Below are 22949 nucleotides of genomic sequence, written 5' to 3'. Positions count from 1 at the left end.
ACATTCCTAAGGGGAGTGTAATATCATGCTGAATAGACAATAACGGTTCCTGTGTGGTGCTGACATATATAAATGACAGAGCATGGCAAAGTAATTGGGGCCAATAACACAGATGGGGACAAGTATGTTGGAATTCTCATTTCCCTTATACAAAGAAACTTGTTCTTAACTGAAAATCCACAACATGACTGATGCTCCTGTTTAATAACCAAAAGGTTTTAGAGATAAGAAAAATAGGGCTAAGGGACAACTTAATAACTATCTCCAAAATGAAGGAATGTTTTTCAGAAAATGACAGAAGAATCATATCTAATAAAGGCATACAGGCAGAAGATGCAACTCTTCATTTGTACTATAACATGCTGCCTTCAATTAGAATTTGAAGATGGAAGGGAGTTTCTTCAAGGACATTTAGATAGTATCTTATTACTCAGATGAGAAAACTGAGGTGTAAAGTGCTAATAGGACTTATCCAAGACATCATGTCAAGTCAGTACAGAGGCTAGAATCCCAGTCTCCTCACTCCCAGACCAATAGCTTCCCAGTGGACTACATCTAAGGGAACACTCAGAAAATTTAATCCAGATTGGCATTAATTTAAGGCAAGCAAGCAAACAAATGCCACAGAGTAGCACTTCTATAGTGTTCCCTGGAGATGCTGTCAAAATGCAGATCCAGATTCAGCAGTTCTGAGTCAGGGCCTGATATTCTGCATTTCTATCAAAATCCCAGTTGATTCTGGGGCTACTGACCCACAGATGACACTTTGCATAGCAAGGCTGTACAGCACCCTTAGAGCTGAGCAAAGCAGAAATAGGCCTAGATACATCCCTGTATCTAAAAAGGTAGGAAGCAAATGACAGAAGGGTAGCATGGTATAATGTGGCTGAAATCGCTGCTATGAAATCCTAATTCAAATGTTGTCTGTAGGCTATTCCAATATCCATTGATATTTCCTCTCCCATGCCTGCTTCTATTATGTAGCCTAGTATTGTGAAATACTTACTTTCCCAGGATCCCTGACAGCTGAGGGTAGCCATGTGACTCAATTCTAGCCAATGAGACTAAAGCAAATGTCTGCTGGGGTCTTTTGGCGAAGGAAAAGCTTAGTTGCAGACAAGGCTAGTGCCACCCTTTCACTCTCCTTTCAGCCTTGAATGAGAACTTGATGCTTAGAATCTCAGCATCCATCTTGTTACCACAAGACAATAAGCCTACATGCAGAGAATATCAGAGCAGGGCTGGATGCGGTGGCTCATGCCTGTTATCCCAGCACTTTGGGAGGCTTCAAGGCCAGTGGATCACCTGAGGTCAGGAGTTCGCAACCATCCTAGCCAACACGGTGAAACCCTGTCTCTACTAAAAATACAAAATTGGCTGGTGTGGTGGGGGGTGCCTGTAATCCCAGCTACTCTGGAGGCTGAGACAGGAGAATCACTTGAACCCGGGAGACGGAGGTTGCAGTGAGCCAAGATCGCACCACTGCACTCCAGCCTGGGCGACAAGAGCAAAACACCGTCTCAAAAAAAAAAAAAAAAAAAAAGAAAAGAAAAGACAAGAAACAATATCAAAAAGCAAGAGCACCAGCCTGGACTATCTACCACCAGACTTCTGTGAAATAATCAAATGTTTGCATTGCTTACGCCATTCCGTTATTAGTCTAAAGGAAGCATCTTCTAGTTAGATAGATGCTTCCTCTCTTTCCAGTCACTTCAACAGTCTAGTTTTGTCTTTACTCTCAATCCCTAGTCTTTAACACTCAATTTGTGCACTCTAGCAAAGGGGCTCATTAATTAATGAACTTCTAACTGTCAAATGCGAGAGTTTTTGTTTTGTTTTGTTTTGTTTTGTTTGCCTTCATACTGTGTCAGTTGACTGTTGAGCACCCCTTCCTCTTTCGTCCACTGACTTACCCATTGCTGGTCTAGTCTGGTCCTCCTCTTCTGCCTCTACTACTTCTCTCTGGCTCTTCTCCCTTTCTCCCCCACTTTTATGTGCAAAAACTTCCATCTTTGCCCCTATTTCCTTCCCACTCTTCGTTATCTCCCTACGTACTTTCATTAGTACCCACAGAGTCAACCACCTGCAACCATTCCCTTAATAGTAGTAAATAATAGCATGCATTTTTTCCAGAATGGTGATGTAAGCCCAAGTATAAAAAAAGCAGCGATGTAGCAAGAACTGGGCTTCCTTCTTATATGTAGCCAGACGCGACCTGAGGAGTATCTCTGGCAGCAGCATACTTCTTAGGGAACAAGGGCCAAGGGAAAAGTTATGCAAAAATACGCTACATTTGTTCCTGCTTACTGCAGCCACCACATTTCTTTTTTTGTTTGTTTTTGGTTTTTTGGGTTTTTGCCACCACATTTCTATTAAGTTGTGTGTCATTGGATAAATAAGGAATCTAAGTGTGTGTGTGTGTGTGTGTCTGTGTGTATTGTGGGTGTATAGTCACTTCCAGTACAGCCAAACTATTATCCCATCTGAGACACTACACACTTCATTTACATCTCTAGTATGGAAATTATGACACTGTATTGAAGTTATTTGCTCATGTTTGTTGAATTCACTCCACTGAAAGTCAGAAGCTGTCAGTCTTCAGTGCGTACACGTTAGAGAATGGACGCTTATTTGATGGGAGTACTTTAGGGCTATGGAGAACAAACGGCTTAACTGTATGAACTCTTAAAACCTCCTCTAGCCCTGTGATTTCCAGTGGTGCCACTTGTAGTTTGAGTGAGATATTATATTACATGTAAGTATTAAAATCACTTACCCTTACAGTATATGTTCTTCCTCCAACCCTGTCCCGAGCTTCTAAAACCAAAACACTAACGCCATATTCAGTCAAGAGTTTGGCAGCAGATAGTCCTAAAGGAAAAACAAAAGAGAGCAATGTAACATTCAGATGCTTAAAATCCAAGATTTAACCAAGTCTACACATCAAATAAATGCAGAGTATCATATACAATCCAATGATTTTGCTATCTTTCTAATAAATTCTGACCACACTGTGATTAAATGAGACACTAATTTTTACTATCTATAATAAGGGATTCAAAAATAACTAATTTAGTCATCTTGCATTTCAGTTGGTCAACAGAAACAAAATGTAATGGTCTTAAAATATATATATCTTGTTTTCTGGTGATAATCATGTATTTAGATAATTTTTGAGCCTCTAAGTCAATCCCTATCATTTCCCTCATCCAGAAATCCTGATAGTATTAACAGAAGAGATTATTTTCTTTAAAACTTCCTCTAGCTACACCAGGTCTCAGGATATCTATGCTTTGCTTTTCTCAACTTAAAAATCCTGTATAATCATGTCCTATGATTTATATTTTGATTACATGCTTGCTAGATCTTATTTCCTTCACTAGTTTCTAAGTTACCATAAGGTAGAAACCATGCTTCATACTTTTTTCACTAGCTTAAACAAAGCTGAGAACAGGTTTTCACCTGTAATTAAAAGCCTTCAGGATAGATAAAATAATTTTTAAACCCAACATAGTAATACCAGAAAAATTAAGGAAGTATTGCAGATTAACATTATATCAAGGGTGCATGCTACAAGCATGATTTATCACTGATGTTGACCTTGATCTGATCACCCAGCTAAGGCAGTGTTTGTCAAGTTTTTCCACTAGACTTATTCTTTTTCCCATCTTAACATACTGTACTCTTTGAAAGAATGGCTATGCATAGCCCACAATGAAGGAGTGGGAAGTATGTTCCAGCTTTTTGAGGGTAGAGTATCTATATAAATTATTTGGAATTCTGCACTGGAGATGTGTCTCTTCTCCTCACTTACTGATTTTTTCAATCATTTACTTATTAATATGTCAATATGGACTCGCAGATATTTGTTTTATACTTTGGATTATAATCCAACACTATGTCATTTATTTCGTTGCTCAAATTCTTCCAGCTATGGTTATTAGGAGTTCTGTTAGTTGGCTCCTATGCCCCTTTGACATGCCCCTATCATTTTGTGTGTGTGTTTGAGCACTTCCTTCCTTTCTGGTACTACACAATGCTCCAGACTCATCATATCTTTCTCTGCCACAGCCTTAGAATCAGGCATTTCTTCAATGAGCTTTGGTCCCTTTTACTGGAGAACAGTATTAGAAACCAAGATCTGGGTTCTAGGTGTGCTCATTGCTACTAGGGTGTCATTGCTTCTAAGACCTCTCAGCTCACAAAGAAATATAGGCCAGGCACAGTGGCTCACGCCTGTAATCCCAGCACTTTGGGAGGCCAAGGCAGGTGGATCACGAGGTCAAGAGATCGAGACCATCCTGGCTAAAATGGTGAAACCCCATCTCTACTAAAAATACAAAAAATTAGCTGGGCATGGTGGCGGGTGCCTGTAGTCCCAGCTACTCGGGAGGCTGAGGCAGGAGAATTGCTTGAACCCAGGAGGTGGAGCTTGCAGTAAGCCGAGATTGTGCCACTGCACTCCAGCCTGGGCAACAGAGCAAAACTCCATCTCAAAAAAAAAAAAAAATATATATATATATATACGTATATATATATATAGTGCTATTGTGCATACATTTATTTTTAAATCTGCATTCATTTTTGTACTTCAAATTCTGTCTTAGTTCCTAGTTAACTTTATACTTCTCATTATACTTTTCATAAACTTTTCATTATTACAGAGATAAACATAATACAGGGAGAAAATGCTAGTTATATTAGGGTAGAGGGAAATAAGAATGGCACCAGAGACAAGATTAGTAAAGTGATACGAATAATACCTAAATATGTATACAAGTGGTTGAGGAGAAGAACTATTCTAACTGATTTTAAAACACACGGATTTGATAGTTCATTTCTAATGGTATATCTCCTAAAGATAAAAAGAACTTCACATTTTTTTCAATAATAATTTAGCTAGTCCTAGTATTAGCATTGTTATCCCAAGGCTGTTACATTTGTAGTATGTGATAAAACAAGTGAGTAATGAGGCTTGTGTTGTTGAGAAGCAGGTTTTTTAGCATGGAGATAAAGAAATTCAGATGTAAAAAATGATGAGATGAAGTAGTAAGCCTGTAGTCCTAGATATAAATTGGAATTATAAGTATGATCTCTGGATATACTCTAACTTTAAAAAAATATTTCTTAGTTTTGTACAATGAAAAGGTCTAGAAAAAATAACCTACCCAGTAGCAATGAACACTCCCAACAGTTAGAGCGTTGTTTCTAAAAAATCAATTCTCACTACAATGAACTATGGCTTGTGACCTAGTGAGATCTGAGGCAGGAAATGTACAAGATGAGCCTGAACACTAAATCATACCAGAAAGCAAGAAGGCTGTCAGAGACTACTAGGATTCTGTCAAAAAGACTCAGGAGCCTATCTATATAAACTCCTACTGGCCAAAGATGAAATAATTTGAGGGTCAAATAAAGATAACAACTACAATGGCTTAAATCCATGAGTTCATAATAATACTAAACAAACACAAAAACTCTCATTTTCCACCTTTGGAAAATGCTAAGGAATCAACTTACCATTTTGAAAAATGGTAAGCAAAAGAAAAAATCTAGGATTCATCCTACCTTTCCTATTTGTGCTGAACCTCAAAACAACCAAATAGCTAATGAGGGGAAGTTTCTCTGTATAAAAGCATGCTAGTTAGTAAGTGAAGACAGAAATAATTCAAATGTCAGCATTTTGCAACCCCTAATGAATTAATGGATCTAGCATAATGATAATCAAGCTGCTAGCACACACAGAAAAACAGATGAGATAAATGTTATCTGCCTCTTGATGGAAGCACACACCATCACCTATGAAGTAGTTTTGCAAGAATGAAGGAAAGGAGAGGGAATGGGAGGGGATAGAGGGGAGGACAGGGGAGAAGGAAGGAAGGAACAAATTAAATTCTAATGTGATCAGCCCTCTGTATCTGATACTTAGGGGACAGAGGAACATGTTAAATAATACTACTGGGATGAAATGAACGAAATCCAAATTGTAGGAAATTATACAGGACTACCCTATTTTTTTTTATTCCCTACTCATGCTCTCGTTTCTCTTTATCCTTCACGGGCTTTTCCCACAATAAATCTCTTAGACAACTAGTTCTATCTTGATGCCTGCTCTCACAGAACCCAGTATTTTACTCATATACAGAATGTCATAGAATACACATAGCCAAATCAAGGATGAGTTTGGGTCTACAAGATCTAAAATATCTTAAAAGATATTAAGTCTAAACCATAATATTCAGCACTGCTATCTGCTAATGCTTGTGTGCAATTTTGAGCTCTTCAAGTACACTACTCTTACATTGCTGATGCCCATCAAAGATTTAAGTATGTAATGAATTTGTGGAATCAGCTCACAAAGAAAGCCATCCCCTGACAGCTAAATAAACTCAAACCAATGTCTGCCAGTCTTGGCGCAATATGTTTTCTGGAACACAGCCAAAGGTTGTGCTGACTAACATAAAAATGGGATGAAGGTGAGATGAAAAATATGTTTATGCATAAATCTTTCTCCTTATGTCTGATTATTTTGTTAGGGTTAAGTTCTAGAAGGGAGATTACTAAGTCGAAAGTGATGAACATTTTCAGGCTCAAAGTAATACTCCATATTTAAAAACAGAGAAACTCGGATGCAAAATTTTTATTTCTTCCCATTCCCTTTCATCAACCTAACTAAGGTAGATAGGTAGATAAATATACCCAAGGGTCTACTAGAATTGCTCTGGCAGCTCCTCTTATAAGGAGAAGAAACTGGCTCTCCCCACACTGCCTAAAGGGATGGAGCAGTGGGGAACTTTGAACAACAGTGGTGGGGCCTGTAGCAGTTGTGTGCATAAAGGGACCTCTCAGTAGCATCCTACAGATTCATTTCATATGCCTTTCCTTGTTGCCTCTCACAACCATCCCTTGGAGTAGATTTCATTTTCTCCATATTCCAAGTGCCTGATATGACCACAACAAAGTCTTCTGAAAAGCAAAGGATTTTACTTCTCACACCCTCACTTAGAGTCTTAATAAAATAGAATCTAGTATGTAACTCCAAACAAGTTTTATGAATGGATTTCAGTGCCAATAATAAATAAACACTACTCAAGAAACTAAAAGGGGAGGGGGGAGCAGGGCTGTCTGAGCCAATACAATGACCACACCAGTGACAAAGGTCATTTTGCAGTTTGGCATTTAAGGATATAACTAAATAAAATTTAAAAGCTGGTGAAAGTAGTTGTTTCTACATTGCAGAAAAACGATTAGCCCTATCACAGCAAGGAGAGTTTAAACTCTTAGTTTAAGAAATAAGAAATATGTTTAAAATATTTAAAAAGGATTTCAGAGAAATGGTTTCTAAAAGGTCTTAGAATTTGAAGGGTGAAGGTTTAAGTTATTTAGGAAAATCTACTATATTAAGCATACTTCTAAGATGCTGAATAAATGGGTGCTAATGTTTCAGTTTGCATGTTTACTGGGAAGAAGACCCTGTTAAGGAATTTCCATGATAACTTAAAGGTTAAAATATATACAATATGAAAATAAAAGTATGATGCTGTTAGGAAAATATTTTTGAATGCTTAGTAAGTCAAAGTACAGGCAAACACTTGGAGCTCAGAAATCTTTTGTAATGCAATAACTGTGGCTATCTGCTGATTTGAATGGCAAAACCTAAAGATTATTCCTACTTTAAGATGTAAGTCTTGGATTATAACCAACTCTTTTTTGTACTTGTGTGTCACTCACTATGCATTCTACCCTTCCCTCATCACTACAAAATTCAATGATCAGTTATAGAAAAAAAATGATATCTTAATTGTCAACCCTACAGATTAGTTTAAGGGCTTTTGACCTAATCTTTTGAAATATTTATTGAGCATTTTTTTGTAAATGGGATAAAATTGTTAGAAAAGATTCTTAAGTATGAAGGCAAGTCACCAAATAAAATGTGGCTACTATAAAGATAGCTTTTGTAATCAAATATTTCTTCACATTTTATTATGAAAAGAGAAAAATCTCATCTTAAATCTTTTATTTCATCTTGTTCCAAAGTAATATAAATTACTAAACAAAAATGAAGAGCATTATGCATTACAGCTCTCCCTTTCTTTCATTTTCCATCATTTAATGCCCACATAGAATCTAGTGATAAGAAGCTTGTTTCTCACCACTCCCCACCCGCATGATAAGGGAAGGGTTTGATACAGGTATGCCTGTAAATGATTAACAACCAGTCCAGTAGTGGGAAGCGGGGACTGTTTCACAGTATTTAGATTTCTATGGTGTATATGCACCCTCATTATGGGTTTCAAACTACTAGTGTGATTTCAGGCTACTAACATTATTGTCTATTAAATCAGCAAGTGTTTATGCTCATCATTGGGATGTAGGAGATGTGGGGCCATCTTGGTAAAAGACCATTGGGCCAAACTCTCAAGTATCCTAGTGTCAAAAATTTGTGATTCTCTCACCCATGTTTTTGAGAGAAGAGGTCTAAGTGAACACTAGCAAAATGTATCGTCCCCTATACTCAGAGTTCTTCCTCTCCCAAACCATGGCAAACAGAGCTCATTAGGAAAAAAAGAGCCCAAGACTCCTGAGTATCCTGTGGTTTTCTATGAGAGTAGAGAGGTCAGAGAAACTACATTCACAAAGAGTTTGTTAAGGCCTTATTGTGTGAACAAGGAGATATGATAGATTTCAAAATGCAAAAACTTGAAAACAGGAAGACAGCAGATCATAGCACAAGCAGATCTTTAGTTTGCATTAAGTATTCTAAATCGGGATGATGAGTTTAAAACAATACAATTCGTCTCCTAATTTCTCTCTCCTCAATCATTTGCAATTTACAGAAACCAAAATAAAATAGGTTAATGGATTTATCAGAGAAGTTAAAAAAAAAAAGCTAGTCTGCTAAAAGCACACCTTGTTTAAGGGAGTTCAAGGCAATGTGGGTCCTGGTTATTAGATCAAGAGAGCCTGGGTGAGATGTTGTATGCAGCCAGCAGTGGTGTTACCATGGCAACCTCAAACCAAGCTCTAGGTTCTTAAAGCAACTGCCCATAGAAACTGTGTTACCACCAATTCTGCAATGCTTCCAACAACCCAAAATGGTTGCTGTCCCCAGAGAACTGGTATAGGAGATGATTTTACCCACATAGCATACCTTGGGAGTTAATTTGTGCAATGAAGCCTTTGAGGAAATAATCCCTTTGCTTCCCAAGGCATAAATCTCAGGCATACTGTCACTTTGGCACCTGGCTTCCACATTTAGCCCTGCCTTCTCCACCTCTCCCAGGGCCATTTCCTTTATCTTATTTCTTCAAGAATATTCACATTATTCTATCACAGAGAAGTAAGAAATTCCTCAATTTGACTCATGCCACCCTTTTCAGCTACTATGTGATTTCTGCTTTTCTTTCTACAACACGTGATCGGGTGTCTCCATTTCCTAACTTGAATAAACCTGAAAATGTGGTGTACTCCTCATAAAAAATGCCCAGTGACCCCACCATCAATGCAGACAATCAATATAGTCATCTGTCACACTCTGTCCCTGCTGCCCTGATTTATTTTTCTTCTTAGTACACATTACTACCTGGCACTACACACACACACACACACACACACATTTTTTTTGTATGTTATTTAATTAAGCCCACACGAAAATAGGGTCTTTGCTCATTTTTGCTTATTGTTGTATCTCCAGAGCCTAGCATAGTACCTGGTATGCAGTGGACACTCAGGAAATATTTGTTGAAATAATTTATTAATGAATGAATGGAGTTTATAAAACTTCAGAAACTGCAATTCAAAAACACTCACAAATTCAATGGCATGTATGCCTACTGAAGGCATTCACAGTTTAAAAACAAACAAAACAAAACAAAAATCCCATAATGAATTGGTCAAACAAAACATTCCTGGGGCAGGCTCTGGATTTATTCTCCTAGTATTATGTGTAAGAGCTCCTGCTATAGAGCTAGTGCAATTTGCAATCACATTTTATTATTTACCATGTGATAATCTTAAGAAAGTTTCTTCAGCCTGTTGCCACAGCTATAAAACAGAGATAATAATTGTTCTGCCTTGGTGGGTAATGTGAAGATTAAACAAAGTAACATGTATAATTACTCAGCCAAGTGACTGATGCCTGGTAAATGTACCATTAGTATGAGATATCATCATTACCATTATCCTTAAGGTCACTGATGACCTCCTTTTTTCTAAGCCTCATGGTTTTGTCTCAATCCTTAAACTCCTTTATGCTACGGTTGGTATTGTTGATCACATATTTCTCTAAATCTGTGTTTCCCAGAGGGTGATCTGTGGAAAAGTACTTCTTTGAGGATGTACACAGAATTTGTCAACATTGTTCAGTAAGATAAACACATCAACACTGTTCAGTAAGATAAACACATTCTCAAGTTCTTGTGTTCCAGATTACAATAAAGGTAAAGAAAAGGTGCTATGGAGGTCCTTAAACCAGCTTGCCTGGAGTGATTTAGGAGAGCTTCCAGAGCTTTTGGAGTGATTGACTTGAACACTATGCTTAATGGTGAAACAACAGTAGCATTAAAATCAGAAACAAGGTAGAAATGCCACCATTACCAATTTTATTTAACATTATTTGGCAAGTACTAATCAATGCCATTAGATAAGGGTGAAATGAGGCATAAAAATTAGAGAAGAGAGAAAATTATCATAGTGGATGGATAGTGGAAACTTAGCCTGGAAAATTGATGAGAAGGAATGAATAAATGAATGAAAGAAAAACAAAAAGAAAATTCAAGGAATAAGGTGTCTAGTTTAAAAATTATTATCTTTTTCGAGATGGAGTCTTGCTCTTTTGCCCAGGCTGGAGTGCAGTGGTGCGGTCTCAGCTCACTGCAATCTCTGCCCCCTGATTTAAGTAATTCTCTTGCCTCAGCCTCTCAAGTAGCTGGGATTACAGGTGCACACCACCACACCTGGCTATTTTTTTTTTTTTTTTGTATTTTTAGTAGAGATGGGGTTTTACCATGTTGGCCAGGTTGGTCTCGAACTCCTGATCTCATGATCCGCCCGCCTCAGTCTCCCAAAGTGCTGGGATTACAGCTGTGTGAACCATGCCCAGCCAAAATTAATATTAAAAGATAAATATCTACCCTATATACAATGAATTGGAATACGATGGAAAAAAATAAGCTCACTTCTTAGAGCAACATGAACTCAACAAGAGCTCTGAAAAATCAACCTGAAAAATATCTTCAAAATCACCAAAAGACACAATAGAAGATTTGAACAGAAAAATAGTTATTTTTTGATAAAAGGAAATAGTATTATAAAGACCTTAATTCCTCCAAATAAATCTACAAATGTAATGAAATCTCAATTAAAATACTAGTAACTTTTTCTTTATATTAGAAAGCCTGATTCTAAAGTTCACATGGAAAAATAGCATGGCCAGCTTGCCAGGAAATTCCTGAAAAAGCATTATAACTAGCCCAACTTTTCATTAAAATGTATGACAAAGCTACAGTAAAAAGAGTTGTGCTGGTACAAGATTAGAGAGACAGAGAAATAAGAGCATATGGTATAGAAATAGCCTAAATTATACAAATCAGTAGGTAAATCCTGGTTTAGTGAATAAATTGTGTTGAGACATCTGATTTGGGGAAATTAAAAAAGTAAAGCAGAATCTCTAACTCTTTACTCAGAATAAACTCAGAAGAAAGATTTAAACGCATAACATAAAAACCTTAAAAAAACTAGAATAAAGTAGGGCAGATTTTTCTAAAGTAATATTCTTGGAATAAAGAATGCTTTCTGTGCAAGACACAAAACCCATAAAAATAAAATATTTGCAACATTCAACAAAGAATTCATTTCTTCAAAATATAAAAAGTTCTCACAAATCAATAAGAAAAAATGACCAGACATGCTTTTAAAATAGGTAAAAAAAAAAAAAAAAATGTGAACATAAACTTTTACAGAAGAAATGTAAATGCCTTTCAATGAAAAGGTATTCAATCTCATAACTGGAGAAATATCAAAATAAGGTACCATTTTGGCTTATTGGGTTGAAGAATGAAAATAGTTAAAACATAGTATTGACATGGATGCAGAAAAACAGATTCTGTCTTACACTGTTGGTGGCAAAGTAAAGTGATTCAACCTTGTTGTCATTAGCTATCAAAACTATAGATGGACCTCCCTTTGATCCAGCAATTACAACCCTAGTAAGCTCTCTTACATATAAACTTACCTATGTGCTCCAAGAGCTACATACAAGGATGTGGTAGAGGCATTCTTTGAAATACTATACAACTATTAAAAAGAATGAAAGTTCTTTGAAATAAATAAGGTAAAATAAGCAAAGTTGAGATTTCCTGTATATAGTATAGGCCCATTGTAGAATAGCAAAAAAATGTATATACTTCATACTTGCACAGTAAATATCTGAAAGGATACACAATAAACTATCATAGCAGTTATTTTTGGGGTATAGTGCTTGGGGCTGAAGTAGAATGAAGAGTGATCCTTCAATATACACTCACCTGAATGTACTGCATATATATGTTTCCTGTAGAACATCACTGTGTTTGCAAAGAGAAAACTAGCACACACAAACATTAAGAATTTTTTGCTACCCCAAATTATTTTTCTGCTTAAAATGTTTCAAATACAGCCTACAGATATATGAAATGTGGGCTGTCTTCATGAGAAGCATCTAAGGCATGGATAACAATGGACTCTTTCTGCAAGTACATATACTTACCCCTTCACAAGTATCATAAACCTAGCTAAAGTCATTCCTTCATCTATTCACCCATCAAATAATATTGCACTCTTACTGAGTCCCGGGCATCATCCTAGGTGCTGTGATACAGGTGAATATAAGTCCTCATGAAGCTTACATTTTTATGCAGAAGAGAGACAAATAAAGGAATAAATATTAAGTGACTAGGAACTATTAAGGAAATATTAAGTGCTATGAAGATAAACAAAGCAGAGTAAGGGGAGAGTGAGCCATGGAGGTGGGGAGTGCTTTTACACAGGGTCATCAGTGAATGCATCTGAGAGGTGACATTAAAGCAGAGATCTTTTTTTATATATACTTTAAGTTCTAGGGTACATGTGCACAACGTGCAGGTTTGTTACATATGTATACATGTGCCATGTTGTTGTGCTGCACCCATTAACTCATCATTTACATTAGGTATATCTCCTAATGCTATCCCTCCCTCCGCCCCCCACCCCATGACAGACCCCGGTGTGTGATGTTCCCCTTCCTGTGTCCAAGTGTTCTCATTGTTCAATTCCCACCTATGAGTGAGAACAAAGGCAGAGATCTTAATGAAGAAAGGAAGTAAGCCATGCAAGTATCTGGGGAAGACAGGAAAAAGGCTGATGTGCTCAAAGACCAGTAAGGCTGGCACAGCCAAAGGGAAATTAGTGAGGAGAAGATGAGACTGGAAAAGTAAGAAGAGACTAAGTGACTGAGTGTCTTGTAGACCACAGCAAAACTCTAGGTTTTGGTCTAAGTATGATGCGGGCTACTGGAGGCTTATAAGTAGGGGAGTGATTCACCTTATTTTAACTTTTTAAAAGATCATCCTGGTTTCTGTGAGGAAAGCAGACTGTAATGGGGCAAAAGAGGAAGGAAGTATAGAGACTAATAAAGAGGCAGATCTCTGGCCAAGAGATCATGGTGGCTTGGACAAAGGCAAAAGACCACAATGGCTTGGGTGGGGATAACTGTGGTTGCAGTTGTTGTGGGCAGCCACGAGATACAGAACATATTTTGAGGCTACAGCCAATAGGATTTGCTGCTGGAATGGTGCATACACCACATGGTGTATGACAAAAAGAGAGGAACCAAGAATGGATTCAAGCTTTTTAACCTGAGCAACTGGTTAAATGGTGGTACCATTTATTAAGTTGGAAACAGCCAGGGGAAGAAGAGTTATGGGGAAATATCAAGTGTCTTGTTTTAGATGCATTAATCTTGAGATGCATAAATGAGCTAAATGTGTGTCATAAAAAAACAGAAATGTGTTACAAATCTTTACATCCCTAGGATGGAGCCTGCATGTTGCGGTGCCCAAATGCTTGTTGCAATGAATAGAAGAACCACATACCAAGAAAACAAAATCATGCTTATGTGGATGAGGGCAACAGGGAAGTTTCTAATGCTACCTAGAATATATTTATCTCAAGCAACTAAGAAACATTGACAAGGATAGGGTGGCATGTCATTTTTATTGCCCTTGGAGTGTTCAGTCCAAAGGCAATATTTATTCCTTTATGCCTTTATGCCTAAGTAAGTCCTTTATTCCTTTATGCCTAAGTAAGTCAGCAGATTCTAAATGCTGCTAGCACATTCTCTGATCTTTGAACCAGCATTGTGCTTTTTGGCAGAAGACAACAGAGAATATCAATGTACACACAAACTTGCCCTTGATACATAAAACCATTCCTATCTATCTATCTATCTATCTATCTATCTATCTATCTATCTATCTAATCTATACCTATGCCCATCTGTATTTTGTACTTCCTTTCGGATACATAATTCTCTGCTTTTGGAAAGGCCAAATCTTCTAATCCCTTTGATAGGCTAAAAAAGATAGGGCTGTCTCAAGTAATAAACAGACGAAAGCTAACAATTAACTTCAATTTGCCCTGAATTCAACAGACTGGTTGTCTAGACAGTCCTAATTTATTAGATTATTGTTCAGCATTCATCTCCACTTTAGATAAAAGGATCTCACCCAAGTTAGGGAATGCAATTACCCCTTAATTCATTATTCGCCCCATTCTTTCATTGAAACTTAAAATACACCAGGGACACTCCATATTGCTGTCCCTGGACTCTGCACACTAGGATGGGCTGTAGTTCCCTAAATGTTTTATGGAGCATGAGTCCTCAAGAAAGATGCTCTGGGGAGAAGTATCAATGTTCATGGAAGTTGAGACACCATATACTGTTTCTCCTTCTGGGAAATGCCTGGTGCACACTGGCATATGGTCCTGAGAAGTCCTGCAGCAAAAAGACCCATTTAACTCAGCGTTTATCCACCCTCTGCTTTTTAAAAAAATGTATACCTGAAAACACACTTCAGGAAAGCTTGTTTAATCTCTTATAAGATTGATTGTTCAAATAGCATAATAAACTCCCAAAGGCAATGTCCTAGGTGAACAATGCCCAGAGCACAAGCTGAGCATGTTGGAGCAAGGTTTTAGTGTAGCTATGTTGTATACCTGCCTAGTTCTTTCTCTTTATTCCCAAAAGTGACATCTTTCTTCAACTTTGATATGTATCATCACCTAGGAATTGTACAGAGTACACTGCATGATACATTAAGTTAATTCTCTATTATTCAGTGAAGTGGTCTCTGGCCAAAAGAATTCTTACATAACTGCACATTTGGACTCTTGGACTGAACACTCCAAGGGCAATAAAAAGTATGGTCAAATATCAACTCATATTGCCTCATTTTTGAGGCAATCAGATTTCATCAGATTTTCGAAGAGGCATTTCATTTTTGAGGCAATATGCCCAAAGCAGAAAAGCAGAGAGCAAACCCCACAAATTTTACCCAAGGCATATAGTGATGCACAATTGACAAATATTTACTGAATGAATGAACAGATACGTACAAGCAAGAAAATGGTCTTCAACTTAGGCCACAGCTCCAAGCTAACTCATTTAATCTGGAAACGGTCACCTTAAAGGTCATCTTCATTACATTTCAGAATTTATCCAAAATCTATGACACTGCTGTCGAGTAGGACTTCCTCCATGAAATCCTTTCCTTGTCACTTCCTCCAGGTGGAATTAACTCCTCCCTCCTCTGTGCTGACATTGGACCTCTGAACCAACTTTGAAGAGCATTTCAGGCTCATCTCTGTAACCCCTGTGACACAGAGGTTACATAGAGTCTATGCCTCACACAAGTCACTGAATAGATGATGGGCTAATGATACTTTAAATAAACAATCTTTGAAAACTACTAAAAGAAATCATCTCAACCACCACAGCCTTCCATTTCCTTCACCAATGTTTTCTCCCAAATTCTTTCTTTTCAAAACATGTCAATTTCACTTCTCTAGTTATCGTTGACCTAATATAGCAAATGTAGGTGCCTTTGTTTCCAGCCTGAATGTTTTGACTCTTCATCATGGTCTATTTAAAAATTCATTACTAGTAACTGTCTAATGATGTAATGAATCCTCTGAAATATTTTTCACCACTTTCATGAAGTCTCAGTATCAGCTAAAAATAATTACACTATTAGGACAGTGACACAGAAGAGGTTTCCAGAACATTGGCCTGGTGCGGAGGAGAAAAACATCTATGCGTAAAAATATGCATTTTTTGGTAAAAAGGTCCAATAGCTTTCATCAGATTTTCCAAGAGACATTTGGTCAAAAAGGTCAAGAATCACTGATCCCAACAATCTCTACATATCCTAAATGCACTAGGAATGGACTTTCCAAAAAGGAAATAGATTTGTCATATGAAAGTCATTTTATCTAATAGGGTGCCCCATATTTTTAAATTTAAATGTTCGGAAAGCAATAACATTCCTTGTGATATCTTATAATATATAAATTACTGTCAAGCAGTAGTCCCTATGCTTTAGAGCATCAACCTTCAAAGTAAAGCAATAATAAGGTTTACTGCAGATCTATGGATGATCTGACAAAGCAAGTCCAGTGAGGTAAGGTACAGAAAGAGCACTGTCCTGGAAGTCAGTATTTTACGCATCCAAGGACAAGTTAGACAGCTAAGAATTTTGTGGCATTTGGTAATTTCCTTGACCCCTCTGAGCCTCTGTTTCAGTCCTTTTGGGCTCTTACAGGCCACCATTCTATAACCCTTGGACATGGTTAATATATAATTACTTCAACTCTTAAATCTTATCATCTGTTTTTTATGTTAGCACTCTTACTTAATCAATCGATTAAATATTGTTATTGAGTGTGCTTTGTTTACTTTCACCTAGCAACAACTAGAAAAGGGTTTTTAAACAAAGTCTCAGAGAAGCCATGTGAATGAGCACCTGTGGAGAGACCCAGGCCCTGATTTAAATTTGTGAACAATGTCAGCATGAGAGATAATGCAAACTCTTCCCAGAATAAAGCATAGAAGAAAAAAACGTTGAGGAGGGTCCAAGAAAGAAAGCTAAAGAGACGGATCTTCATGGAAGTGACTAATTACTAAAAATCCATACCAGAAGATATATCACATATAACTTAATCCAACTTCTTGGATGACAAAACCACAGTTCAAAGACTTTAAATCTCCCTAATACACAATGACAGATGGCAACATAACAAGAAATAGATTGTTTGAAGGAAAATACAAATTGCTGGTAAAAATATAAAATATTTGTCATAATAAAGGAGGAGAAACAGTCCCAACAATCAATTTGTCTCAAATGCTCACAACATTTAGAAAATGTTTTGATTCAATTGTTGAAGTTCTAATTACAATGAAAAAAAAACCTATCATTATGAAATCTATACATCTCACACATACAAGTATATTCCTTAACAACTATTTATCGGGTGTCTACACTTTCTAAATCACAGGGCTGGGCACCCTATATGTAATATAAAACTAGAATACAACCTTAGTCTTTCTGAGTACACTTGAATGCAAATACTGCAAGATTTTTCATAGGTTAAAATATTTCTGTGCCACAACTGCACAAAGATTGTGACCTAATATTCACCAATAATGGTGTTCCATGTTTCTTTTTCTCCATTATTGGTCTCTGTAATGTATGCAATTATGCTATACCTAGATCTATTGTTAAATACATTTTTCACAATAGCTGAGGATTATGTAACAATTCAAATCAATTAGTATTGACTAAATGCTAAAATTTCCCATTTAATGCCAGATAAATCCAAAAGCTCCTTCAACCATGAAGATTTCAAAAAAAAAAAAAATCAGAACACAAATAAATGTAATTCTTGTATTCTTTGTTCAGTATTTAAAAAGTTTATGAAGTAAAAACACCCTAGTTTATTTTTTAGAAAAATAAAATATAAAATAGGGGCATAGAAGTGTCCTAAACAGCACAAAATTAATGCTCAACCCACATTGAACCTCAGAGTATTTAAATAACTAAGACACCAAAAATAAGTGGCATTTCTTAAATGGAAGCTTTTCTTAATCACTGCAAAACCACACAGTACATGCTGCCAAGTTCTGGGTTAAAATGCCTAAAATGGTCCTAGCAGAATAATTTTTACGGGTGATATATTTCAGCAAAAAGGGAAATTGTGGTATGTTGTGGACTCAATTAACGCTGAACATTAGTCATTTCTCTTGCAAAATGGCTTTTCTGTCTCTCAGAAGATAAGAAAAATTCATTCCTGCTGGTTTTATACAGCACTGAATTCTGGGCAGCTAGTGTTCTCAATTCTTTTAGCAGAGCTCAGCTGATGGACAAAAATAGAGAGGAGTTCTATTGCTTAAACACTATTTGGACACGAAGAGGTCTTTCTACATGACACTTGGAATTTAATTGCAAAAAAAAAATGAAGAAACACTTTATTCACCCAGGACAATCCAGCGTTATGACTAAGGCATTTTCACTGTGCTCTCACTAACCATTCACAGCTCACACAGGAACAAAAATCATGGGTAGACGTGGCACACTGGGGTCATCTCAATAGCTACCAGGATCACATACCTAGAGGCATAGGAGAACTCTCACCATTGGGAAATTAAGCACTGCTCATGTCTGGCTTACACCCTCATGACTGTATCTGTGTTCCTCTAGTCTCTCCTGTATGGTATGTCTTTTTTTCCATCCTCTTATCTCTACCTGTTAAAATTCTACTTATCTCTCAAGATCCCTGCACTTTGTTCAAATTCAAAACATTAATATTTATCTCACTGCATTGATATTTATCTCACTATATTCATATCAATTATTATCTCACTGTATTCATGTCAATTATTCACCCACTTGATTACTTCTTCCAGAAGATAGAAGTACCTTATGTACAGGGATGTTACTTACTCATCATTATATACCTTTTTCTTTCCCCATGATCCCCAGTCACTGCTTAGTACATAGGTAGAGGTTCTTGAAATGCTTAAACAAGACCAGAAGCCAGAGCTACCTCTACTTGTAAAGAGTTGCTTTGAGAGATCGAAAATTTCCTGTCCTTAAATGCGTTCAAAGCTATAGCCATCTGGCCCTAATCACTAGCGAGGTGCTGTCAAGAAGATTAAAATCTTAGGTGATTGGACTAGATTGCCTTTTAAAACCCCTTTGACCCAAAGACTCAAATTCCAAACAGACTCATGAGGGAAGTATACATTGTCCCCTGGAGGTGGGCTTTTTTCTTGTTTCCTTTTTTTCTTTACTAAAGAGAGCCATTTCAGAAATTCTCAGTTGAGGGCAGATTTAAAAATCTTCCACTGCTAGTTTTCTGTCATTTATTGTATCTGTGGCAGCTCAAGAGTAAGAACTAGCATCTGAATTCAGTGACTGAGCCATTATCCTTAAAATCAAATCATGAAATAAGAGATAGAAAATAAGTGTAAATTGTTTGTTAAGTACAGATTACAAGCTCTACAAGAGGAGAGAAAAATCAATGGGAGCCAGAGTGATCAAGGAAAGGATCTTCAACCAAGTATTGAAGGATAGATAGAATATAAATTTAAGAGAAAAGCACTTCCATGTTAAGAAAGATAAAAACAGAAAAGGCATGAAGGGACAAAATAAACGTAGTGTAGCCTGAGGAAACGAGGCAGTGAGACTAAAGCTCAAACCCATGTTGGAAAATAGTAGGAAATGCTATTTGTCATGATGGGGGGCGGGATAGGGAGGTGTTTGGGAGGCTGCTAATAGGAGACCTTTGAAGGCCCTGAGCAGAGGGGCAAGGTGATGAAAGCAGTGTTTAAGAAAAATCAAGTCTGGGAGAACACTGAATGCAGGATGGACATAAAGGGAGAGCCATTATTGTAAAGGGTGGCCACTGGGAAGGGGGTCATAACCAGGTAGCTTCAGGGGTCAAGAGCTTTTGCAACAACACTGATGTAACTAGAGACCATTAACTTAAGTGAAACAACTCAGAAATAGAAAGTCAAATACCATATGTTCTCACTTATAAGTGGGAGCTAAATAATGTGCCCACACAGACATAGAGGTATGGAATAATAGACATTGGTGACTGGAAGGGTGTGGGGGCAGGAGGAAGGAGGATGATGAGAAATTACCTAATGGGTACAATGTACATTATTCACATTATGAATACACTAAAAGCCCAGACTTCACCACTACGCAATCTATCCATGTAACAAAATTGCAGTCGTATCCCTTACATTTATACAAAATTTTTTTTAAAAAGAGTCTGTCCTGGCGATGGGGGGAGGGAGGTCATCATAGAGAAAGGAGAAGAGAGATAGCCCCAAAGAAGAGTGAGAAGGATCTGCTAAAAGGGTGCAGAAGATAAAAGAAAAGATTATGTCAAAAATTATAGAAGGGATGGTGGTGCTAAGAACAGAGTCAAGGAACTGAGGAAAAGAAGCTGGATTGGCTAGCACAGTAGCTGTGGTACATGTTGAACCTAAAGTGTTCAATCGTGAAATAGCCAGGAGCAGATAAGCTATGGGACAGGAGTTCAGGGAAAGAAGAGGATTCAAATTAGAGACTTGAAAGTTTTCTACAGATAAGGGACAGCTGAAGTCCTAGAATGAGAAAGAGAGGGAGAGGGTACCAAGAGCCCCAAAGTGATGAACAGTGGAACCTTTCAAAACCAGATGTTTGCAAGAATATGAGCGCAATGAAAGGGATGGAAAAGCAGCAATCAGTATGGGATAAAAATCCAGGATCCAATAGCACCGCAGAAAACATGAAAGGAGTTTCAAAAAGGAATGGGTGATAGATGATGAATGATGGTTAAGGACCAGAGCATTTTAAAGATATCACTAGACCAACAAATCAGCAGGGTTATTTCCCCTCTCAACTATTAACATACTATATATAATTATTTAATTGGTGGTTAGGCGGATAAAAAGGGTTTGTGGTTGTAAGACATAGTCTATTTTATGTTTTATAATGACAAAAAAGAAGATACATCAAGATGCTGCTATTCTCTGTGTAGAGAGAGTTATTAAAAAAATAATGTTGCTAATATGGATCAATTTTGAATAATGTCACTTAGAATATGTACTATTCTGGGGGCGATATAATAGAAATAACACTGCTGATGCTATGGATTGGTGATGTATTATGAATGTGTGGGTAACCTATCAAAGTGTGAAAGTCCTAACAAAAGTTATAAAGAACATCCAAAGGCATATAAAACTGCCACAGGGACTATTAAGTAATTCATGGGATACTGCCAAGCACACACAAAAATGGTATGTTTCTGAATTCACAAGAATGCTTGGGAAGTGATGCTTCTCACCCGCTCATGAAACACTCAGTTTATGTCCAGGCTCTAACATGAGCCACACTTGCAACTACTTTCATTTTGGTTGTGAACCATCTGGGAAGGTACCACAGATAGAAAGCAATGTTTCTGGTCAGTTTGAGTATTAAAATCACTCAGATCTGACTGATGGAGATGGCATTAGAGGAAGCCAAGTGCTTTTTCCAGTGTCACTGAAGCTGGCCTCTGGAATAGGGGTGTGAACTGCTGTGCAAGAAATGCCCTCTACTTGCCCCAAATGGAAATAAATTAATAATTAAGAGTGACCATGGACAGATTCAGGTTTTGTGGGACCTACAACTTATATAACTTGGGTATCCTCTCTAAGAAATAAGAAGGCAAAATTGCAAATACAGGACTGAGTATGAAACTGGTTATTTATTTAGAATGAGAACCAGAAGATACCTCCAGTTATAAGACCATAAAGCATAAAGTTTATCAGCTACATGGTAATTTCACCTCTGCTAATGACCAAGTATTGAGCATAAAGTATAGAAAAGGAGGAAGAACAGGTAATCAGGCAGAGGAAATATAAAAAAAAAATGCTCCTTAAGGAATTCTGGAGACTGAACAAGAAAAAGGCTAAGAATAAAATCCCAGAAAGAACTCTGAATTGCAGAATACAGATGGTATGGAGATGGGAGAGAACCCAGAACCCCTAGTCAATGTATATATAACACATTGTCATCATATTTATTTTCCAGTGATCTACAACCATATTGCTTTTAGGAGGCTTGCCTAGTGGGACCAGATTTTGAGAAACAGCAGCCCACTTCATTGCAGGTACTCAACAAGTGTTTTTTGAATGAATAAATGAATACACAAATAAATAAAGAGAAACAAAGTGAAATACTCCTTTTTCTTACTCTCCACCAGGAGCTGCTTTCCTCTGATGCTCCAACATACATGTATGTTTTTGCTGGTACTGGCTGGAACTGTCAAAGCAACAGTTCATGCCAATCTCTTCTCTTGGCCTGTTCAGGATAAACAATGTTGGGTACAGATAAAGCTATCTCTATCCAACATTAATTTGTAAGCATGTTCAGAGTCTCCTCGAAAGATTTATATATAAAAATGGCTACTGTGGGGCCACTCTACTTACTCCCTCCCATCATCTTTCTCTTTCTGAATCAGATCCTGCAGGGATAACTCAGAAATTATTAACACCTAGTGGGGGGAGGATAGGTCAGTGTGGTATTCTAGCCAGGGCTGAAAGGCAACAAAATTCCTAATTTTCAAACATTTTACCAATGACGGCAACATAGGTGACAATATATCAATCATGATGAGGCTTCCAGGAAGATATTGGAAAGCCTCATGCACCACTCACTTGGTTAGCCACAAATCCAAGCCAGGACCAGGGGCACCCTGGCCCACCTACTGGCTCATCAGAAGACAAGATTCAGGTGGTGGGAGCTCTTAGTGAAAGGAGGAAGGAGGATACAACAGGGCACTCAGCCCCTGCTTCATAAAGGGATTCTCTTTGGACAATAAATGCCCTACGCCTTCCTGCA

At 37.4% G+C, this 22949-nt stretch overlaps 1 protein-coding gene across 1 annotated transcript in view; it reads right to left on the bottom strand.

Moving 5' to 3' along the window:
- The window catches only part of MAOA (monoamine oxidase A), an 86512-nt gene that overhangs the window by 61141 nt on the left and 2422 nt on the right, over positions 1–22949 (bottom strand). Inside the window, exon 2 of the mRNA XM_032756758.2 lies at positions 2777–2871. Within this exon, the coding sequence (XP_032612649.1) occupies positions 2777–2871 (95 nt within the window). The remainder of the gene's footprint in view (positions 1–2776; positions 2872–22949) is intronic.

The sequence above is a fragment of the Hylobates moloch genome, unplaced genomic scaffold (assembly GCF_009828535.3).
Source record: "Hylobates moloch isolate HMO894 unplaced genomic scaffold, HMol_V3 SCAFFOLD_7, whole genome shotgun sequence".
NCBI lineage: Eukaryota > Metazoa > Chordata > Mammalia > Primates > Hylobatidae > Hylobates > Hylobates moloch.
Note: the sequence above shows the minus strand (reverse complement) of the source record. Positions and strands in the feature narration are given on the sequence as shown.